The 8,205-nt window shown below is 51.0% G+C and overlaps 1 protein-coding gene across 1 annotated transcript; it reads right to left on the reverse strand.

Annotated features, from left to right (window-relative positions):
* On the reverse strand, positions 1-5,928 carry TMEM72 (transmembrane protein 72). Its single transcript, XM_053984229.1, has 5 exons — positions 5,859-5,928; positions 1,926-1,992; positions 1,455-1,526; positions 644-783; positions 1-461 (listed from the first exon to the last, which is right to left on the reverse strand). Exons 1-5 carry the CDS (start codon positions 5,926-5,928, stop codon positions 1-3), a joined length of 810 nt encoding a protein of 269 aa, XP_053840204.1.
* Positions 5,929-8,205: the final 2,277 nt, after the last annotated feature.

Genomic DNA, 8,205 nt, shown 5'->3' on the forward strand with positions numbered 1-8,205 from the left:
TCAAAAGAGGCCGGCAGAGCTGAGAGGGGCGATGATGATGGGGGCATCAGGTGAGGTGAGGATGGGTGTTGTGTCCGATGTGGTCTCCTCAGCCTCACTCTCCACATCCTCCAAGTCCTCGCTGACAGAGGGGATGATCTGCACCACCTTCTCCTGAAAGTGCACTTGCTTGCGAGGGACGGGCACGGCTGCTGGTTGGACAGGAGTTTCTGGGGCTGAGCTGCTGTCCTTGCTGCCCTTCAGGATGCTCTTCATATGGCCCAGAAGCGAGCGGTGCTGCTCCCTCTGGGCCCCGTGGAAGGTGTAGGTCTGCTCAGTGTCACCAATGATGGTTGGGGCTGCCTCAGTGGCTGAAGGGTCCACGTACTGACCTGCCTGGGGATGCATGTCTTTGTGCCCTGGGCTCTTCCTCCTCTTGCTCAGCAGGAAGTAGGCCAGGGCAGTGAGCACCAGCATGGAGCCTGGAGACAAGACTAGGTTGACTGAGGGCTCTGGCAAGTGGGAAGGCCTTGCCAAGCAGTGCTTGGTCCGGCTGGCCCAGTGCCATCAGCCACCAGCCCAGCTCCCTGCACATCCCCACCCCCACCCCTTGACAGACCATGCTCCTCTTCCATCTGCACTACTCCCCACCCAAGCTTCTCACCAGGGATGGTGACATGCCAGACGAGGACGGGATGCAGGAAGCAAGCCACTGAGAGCAGAGTGTAGCCCAGGAATTTCTGGAAGCTCCCTGGGCATCTAGCTCGCTTCCAGAAGGCCTGTGCCAGGAATTCAGGCTTGTGACTGGGGAGAGAAAGAGAGGTCCTTGTAGCATGAGGCACCAACCATATGCCAAGAAGATTTGGTCCTAACCATGACCCATCTAAATGTGCAGATCCTCACTCTGGTTTGTCAGAAAATGGGTGTGCTTTTCAGGGAAGATAAGCAAAGCCTGAACGTCTCCTGTTGGGAGAAGAGCATTTGCCAGAGGCCAGTAATCTCAGCACCTCACTAATCAAGTGTCACTGTTTGGAATAAGGTGTAGTCTCTAAGCTGTGAAGACTTTTGAGTTTCTGCTACAAGACTGCAGCAGTGCTCAGCCTCTGAAAAGGACATAAGGATTGTAGACATTTGAACTTCCGTGCTGTCTCTGAAGGGAGCTCAAGCTCACCCTGGGGATCTGGTTCTTCCTCTAACCCGGGTACCTTGCGCCTACACACTGTATAGAAGACCAGGGTTTGTTGTGCTGATGCTCGGGAAATTAGAGCACAAGCCTGGGTTAAAACACAGGTTTAAATGGCTGTGCACATGGACCCATTTACCTCCCCCCATCTGAGTGCACTTGCCTTGGCTTTAGGGGCAGGACCTTTGGTCTGGCACTTGCAGCTCCCCCAGATCTGGTGTTGCCTGTAAGGGGCAAGGTGCCTTTGGGAGGTCCCACCGTGGCTGGAGAGTAGTGGGCAGGGTCTACTCACGTGAAGCACATCTCCAGGAACAAACTGATAAAGAAGAAGCCTTCGCAGACAGTAACTGCAACCCCTGAAAAACTGAAAGGTGGAGCTGTCAGGGGAGCAGGGCTGTGTTTGAGTATATTCTGCAGGTGGGCAGAAAGGGCACAGGGGGCCAGAATTTACTATCCAATTTTCAACAGAGTCTGTATGCTGGGGTCTGAACACCCTTTGCTCATCTGGTTTGTGGAAAACTCACAGCCCTTCTGCCCCTGGGAAATCAACTCGCAGCCAGTGTTGCCTCTGGCCTGCCGGAGTCTGCAGTAGCATTTATTTTCCTAACAGAAATAGCTTATTTTTTTGAAAACTCAGTATGGAGATCTGAAATACCCAAAGCCTTGCCCTGCTGCTGTTGAAGTCTAGTCTGGTGCTACATATGGTGGAGGGGTTGACCTTGTCACCCCTGCCAGCTCTGATTTCAAGGGCAAAAATACTCACAGCAGATAGAAAGCCAGGCTTTTAAATTGTCCTCGCTGCAGAGTTTCTATGCCCACACCGATCAGCACTAGAAAGAGAAGGTAGGAAAGATGCTGACTGCAGGGTTCATTCCCAGTTCCCTTGGGTTAGTTCCCAGCTTCCAGGATAAATGTCCCCATTTCCCCAGGGGCTAGCAAGGCAGCTTCTTCCATGCAGGGCAGCATGTTAGGACTGCCAGCACCAGTGATTCATGCTGACACACCCACCCAGAAGAGTCAGAGATCAGTGCTCCCCTTGACATACATCCCTGAAACCCATCCCAGCTACACCCCTATTATGGCAGCCTTGCCACTGTGTGGGCTGGGGAAAGGTGCTCTGGGAATATCAGCTGGCCTTGGACAGCTGGGGGCGGTGAGCAGCAACTTCCTGTGACCAGCAGTGTCCTGTGACCGTTCCACTCTCTGCCATACTGCCACATCTCAGCTGCCACAGGGCCCACTGCCCCATCCTTCTCTGCCCAGGTCCCCCCAGTGCCTGCCAGCCCCACTCCCTTGCCCTCCCTGCTTGCCCAGTCCTGCTGCACCCAACACGTGGCTGCAGAACAAGGAAACTGTGCCAGCTGCCTTCATGAAGGGCTGTAGCCATAGCATCAGGAACCTTTGCTAGCCAAACAGAAAAACATATAATGGGAGCAGGCAGATTAAAACCAGGGAATGAACATTCTCTCAGTGCCTCAGCCAGTACAGAACACCAGGGAGTCAGTTTTAGGGGGATTAAAAGTATTAGCAAGGCTGAAATCTTTGATGGATTGGCCAATAGCTTCAGGGGATGGAAAATTTTCTTAAATATCCTTCAGTTCCCTTCAAGATTATTTCTAAAAGGGAGCAGAAATGTAATGCCTCACACCAGCTGCAGCAAGTTGGTCAGTACATGCCAATTCACAGGGCACAGGTGTCAGCAGTGTGCTGAAGCCCAGGTTTCATAGCCAGAGCACCACCTTGGGCAAGCACCACAGCGAGCAGTCCCCACCCATCCACTGGTGCTCAGGAAGTTCACCACTGGTCCTGTTCCATGCACACTGGCCAAGGTTTGAGATGCAGGTTGGATCCATTTCTCTGAGCTGTCGTTTGCCCCATCTGGAGAAGGGTACTGGGCTCCCAAACAAGGACACAGATCAGTGATCAGTGTCCATCAAGACTGCAGCGTAGGTCAATGCCAAGAGTTAGCATTCCCATCTGGGCTGAAAGAAATCCCTCTGTGTTTTCCCTGTGTCTCCTGCAGCTGCTGGCCACTGTCAGCCAGGGAACTTATGGGGCCCATGTGCCACCCTTCTACACTGCCTTTCCAGCCCTGAGCAGAGCACAGGGAAATCAGTGTCATCAGAGGGCTGTGAAGCTGCAAGAGCTGTGTAATCCTACATGCAAAGTACTGTCTTTTACTATCTTGTGACTAAGGACCATTCTTCATAATCTTTCCTACAAATGTGGACTTCATTCATTCCCATTCATTCATTCATTCATTCAGTCGCTGTGGATGAATGCAGAATTCTACAGCTTGGCTGTTAGCTCAAGCCTCTGCTCTGGATGGGGAGATTTCCTCTTTCTGCACAGCTTCTGCTTTATCCACAAAATTTTTGGATGAAGAATCTGCAAGAAGAAAAAAGCTGTTTCGAGGTGTTTGTTTGGACTAGTCACTGCCTTGATTTGGATCTTGTCCAAACCATGTGGCTAAAGGCACATGATTAGGAATTAAATGGTTGAAAGCATGAGAATTAAGAAATAAGTAGGAAGTCTTTCCTAGATGCAAAAATCACAAGGCCTAGAATCACAGAAGTAGAGATGCTGCAAACACTGCAGCAAATCACAGGGCTGTTTGACGACTCTTTGCTAACTTGCCATAAGACCAGTTAGCCATTTTCTGATACAAAGGAAGCCCTGTAGCCTCACCATTGCAGAGAGCCATTATACTCCAAGATCCTGGGGGAAGGGAAGGTTTATATTATGTGGGTAACTTGTATTTACTAGCAGCATAAGGAGCTGGCCAGGCCTTCTCAAAATCAATTAGTGAGGCTGATGCACTCTCCATTTCATAGGGGTTTTTTTCAAACAAAACCCATGGGAATTTCTTCTGCATGGTTTCCATTTCATTCAAAAGCCTCACACACCTCATCAGGCACTAAACACTGCATCAAGCTGATTTCTTACTCCATTGAAATACACAGAGGAATAAAACACAAGCACATCACAGTCTTCACGGGCCTTTTGGGAAAGTCAGGTGATACTGGGAATGCACCAGACCTATGGAAAAGCACAGTGAGATGTAGTGCAGCTCTCTATGCTCTGTGATGCTAAGCAGACAGATAACTGCAGCACTCATTTAAAGAAAAATTAAAGAAAGATGTGCAGATGCTGCAAAATTATGAAAAGAAAACATGCAGGAGAGAAAGATGATATTCCACTTACACATTTCTATATTGTAAACTACTTTCAATTTTGTTGGTTTAGCATTAGTTTTCTCATGGCAATAAGCTCACATTTTCTCCCAGGAAGGTCTCTATGAGTTTCCTTGGAGTTTTAAGTGAGAATATGACCAGTGTGAGGCTCATGGGGGCCCAAAGGGATGGGGATGAAGAAATTAAGTGATCTGCATTTTCTGATTAAAGCTTTGTCCCATCTCCCAGTGTTGCAGTATCATCACAACATGCACTTATCTACTGGGAGTTTGTATAAACTCAGAGACACAGATCTCTCTGCCTCTTATCAGTATCAACCCTTTAAAGCACATTCCAGAGCCTCCATCACCCCACCTGTGTCCTTGGGAACCTGTGCACACTTCAGCTGATCTGTGTGCTTTCTACTTTGTCCCTGGTTTGAGCAAAGTGCTTCTTCATGACTGTCTGCAGCTCATAAAGGAAATACAAAGGTAGGAGGGCCTGCTGTGACTTACTCTGCAGTGTCTGACTCTGAAATCCCTGGGGTTCTGAAACAGGAACCACAGGCACCACCTCAAGTCACCTCTTACCAGGAACCTCTGGTTCACCCCTCCAGCCTTTAGACAAATCAGACCCTTTGATCTCTGCTTTACTGATAGGGAAACTGAGGCAGAGAGTGCTGCCTGTCCTGTCCCATAACAGCTAGTCAGCAGCAGTGCCAGAGTCAAGCCCTGAGCCTTCTGCTTTAGCTGATTCCCCAAGTCCCATCTGGAGATGCTCCCTGTGAAATGGTATTCCATACTCCAGAGTGAGACACCTGGCTCAAAACACCTGCATTTCGTCTGAAACCAAGCACTTGGGTGTGTCACCAAACCCAGAACACCCCGGTCCAAAGCAGCCCCTGGAAGCGGGTGAGAGGATGCAACTCCCCAAGTACCAGGTGGATGAATTTATGGTGTTTGTACTGCAGCTGTAACCTGAACTGCTCTGAGTTACTCCCTGACAGGCTGCTAGAGAGGCAGAGCAATGCTTTTACAGTAACTATGCCATGATGGCTGGGACAGAACCTCTCCATCCTGCCTGGCGCAGGACACTGTGCACACTACAAGGAGCTCCTCCTTCATCTTCACATCCCACAGTGTAGCCCGGCAGTTTTGCACAGCCATGAGTATTTTGCTTTTCAGTCTCATTCGCATCTTGCCTATGCCTATGTCTGTTTTAGAAGAATACAGTTTAGTTTTCTTTTTTTTTTTTTTCTTTTGGCGTGCTTTAGCTTGCTCTCTGAATGTTGGCCCTTCCTTTCTGATGTCTCTCTGTGCCTCCCACAGCATTTGGAAAGAACCTAGCTAGGCAACCACCACTCTCCCACCCCGGATCCCAAAGCAAAAGTGAGCAAGTTTTCTTGTCCCCCCTCATAAGATGGGGCCGTGGCTGCAGCTGGCCAAAGGCAGGGAGGCAGCCTGGAGGTCCTAGCACCCACTCAGTGCCTTTTAGTGCCAAAGACAGAGAGAATTTGCTCTTACCTGCTGCAGTGGAGATGCCCAGCAATCGGCAGGTGTACTCCAGGGCACTCCAAAATGCCTTGCGCTGCATGGCGAAGAGATGAAGGCTGCGGTACAGCCAGGCAGAAACTCCTCAGCTTTCAGAGCCCCCACCCCACACGTAGCCCAGCAGCTCCCAGGACCAGGCAGAGCCTCTCGTTCCCTGGACTGAGTGACCTTCCCGAAGGAAAGGGCAGTGCGTGCAGGACTGGCCACCTCCACAGGGCCTCCCAGGGGAGGGTGGTCGGAGAATGAGCTGCCACCCCAGGGAACCGGCCAGCGCTGCTTGCTGCTGCTCCCGTGGGGGCTGTGGAGACCCGGCCCTTTCCTGCTTGCCGCTTGCTCCTTCTCGCCCGGGTGATTAATGATTGGTAAGGCAGGGCTGCGGCTTTGGGAGCATGGGTGCACGGCCTTCCCTGCTCCTGAGGTGGACGCTCTGGAAGCCCAAGCTGATTAAATGAATGTGAAGTCATTAGTGCTGTGCAGCTCCCGGCAGGTTAACCATTTGTGAGGATGACGATGTTTGCTCCTGGCAAGAGAGCAGCACGTTTCTGGCAAGTCACGAGGGGCACACCAGGCCCACTGCCTCCTGCAGCTGAGCCCCCACCATGGATGCTGCTCACCATCCAGGTTCTAACTAATATGGCTTGGGAAGTGTCTGTGCTGATGTGCAACCACAGGAACAAGACCAAACATGTTCAGAGGGGTCCCACAGACTTAGGACAGCACAGCAAGGGAGATCTGATTTTCTTCCTTTCAGAACACCAGTGAAATGTGTTTTTGTTTTGTAGCCACCAGAGCCATTTGAACAGCACCAGGGTCTCACAAGTGTCATAATGTACGGAATGAGCTGCACAGGTACTCTGACCTCTTTGCCTTGGATTTGGTAGACAGCCTGGGAGTCCTTGGCTTGTCCCTGCAGGACGCACTGCCTCAGGAGAGGGGCAGCCCTATGCACGTCTGAAGGACAAGACAAGAAAACAGTGGCTGTTCTGGACCCCAGCCCCACACTCCTTTGTGCTTGAACAGGGTACATCTTGCTGGAGGTCACCATCAATCCCCACCTGCTGCCACTCAGGGAAGAGGTGGTGTGGGCAGCAGCACGGCAGTCCTGCATGGCAGTCTCAGCAGGAGGGTCATGTGAGCACAGCACAGTCCCAGTGGGCAGCACGGATGTGTGGTGCCTGCAGGGCTGTGGGTTCACAGGTCAGTGAGCTCACCTTGTGCTGGACAGTCACTGCAGCCCCTGCCCCTTGCAGTGCTGGCTGGGAAGCTGCTGTGGGCAAGGGACTGGGTGAATCACACTCAACTCACACACAGCCCTGCAGGGAGGGAGCAACCAGCTGAACCTGTCCCCCTGTGATCCCTTCTCACCTGCTTCACACCACAAAGCTGAGCCTGGCTGGTAAGTGTTGTACTGACTTGTTCTGGAAGTAGAGATGACTTGAGCCAAGGACAAAGTAACAGCTTCTCTTCCATGGGTTCTCAGTCTGTATTTCAAACTGGTATTTTTCTACAGCAGCCAAATGTCTGAGCTTATGAAATGGGTCCATAATTCCTGTAAATAACTGCTGATACTGTTTTTTTGAACATTCACAAGGTTCTGAGTGGCAGAGATTTTGCAGCAGGCAATCCTGACAAGGTTTGGGCAGAGTACACATTTTCCGTGTGAAAAATAGAAAGGCCCACAGGAGAAGAGTTTCCAGAGCATCCTGAGGGGCAATGCTGAACGATGCAAACCCAACTTGTGTCTGTGCTTTGTGGCACTGTCACACCTTGGGTGTTCCCATTGCCTCTTGTCCTCCTGCACCACCTCCGGTGTTTGATGGAACTGCCTCTTTTTCCACAACTGGTGACTCAGTGGTGAGCCTTCCTTTCCAAGAGAGTGGAAATCAGAGGCAGCCAACAGGGAAGGTCACACAAAGGCTGAGGAAAAACCCAGCAGGGGTACCTGCCGCCCTGCCTACTATGGCTGGGCATTGCCTGGGTGATCCCCATGCCTTCTAATGGTGCTTTGCTGCAGGCTCCAGGAGCACCCTCTGCCTCCAGTAATCACCAAAACAGCTTAAAGGCCCCAGAGTTTATGGCATACAGATTCACAGAATATTTTGAGTTGGAAGGGATTCTCAAGGGTCACTGAGTCCAACTCTTAAGTAAATGGCCCATATGTGGATTGAGCCCACAATCTCAGTGTTACTAGCACCATGTTCTAACCAATTGAGCAAATCTCAGGGATTCCCAGGCTGTACAGGTTGTGCAGGTTCTTTCAGGTTGTGCAAACAGTCTGGATGCTTTCTTCCTTGCTGTCATGTTCGTTTTTTAACATTGA

This window comes from Vidua macroura, chromosome 8, assembly GCF_024509145.1.
Source record: "Vidua macroura isolate BioBank_ID:100142 chromosome 8, ASM2450914v1, whole genome shotgun sequence".
Taxonomy (NCBI): Eukaryota; Metazoa; Chordata; class Aves; order Passeriformes; family Viduidae; genus Vidua; species Vidua macroura.

Bases quoted from the DNA above. Each gene is read 5' to 3' on its own strand.
- TMEM72 (XM_053984229.1), bottom strand. From the start codon at position 5,928: ATGCAGCGCAAGGCATTTTGGAGTGCCCTGGAGTACACCTGCCGATTG. The intron at 1,993-5,858 runs GTAAGAGCAAAT...TTCTCTTTCTAG, and splicing joins GGGCATCTCCACTGCAGCAG to TGCTGATCGGTGTGGGCATA. The intron at 462-643 runs GTGAGAAGCTTG...TCTTGTCTCCAG, and splicing joins CTGGCATGTCACCATCCCTG to GCTCCATGCTGGTGCTCACT.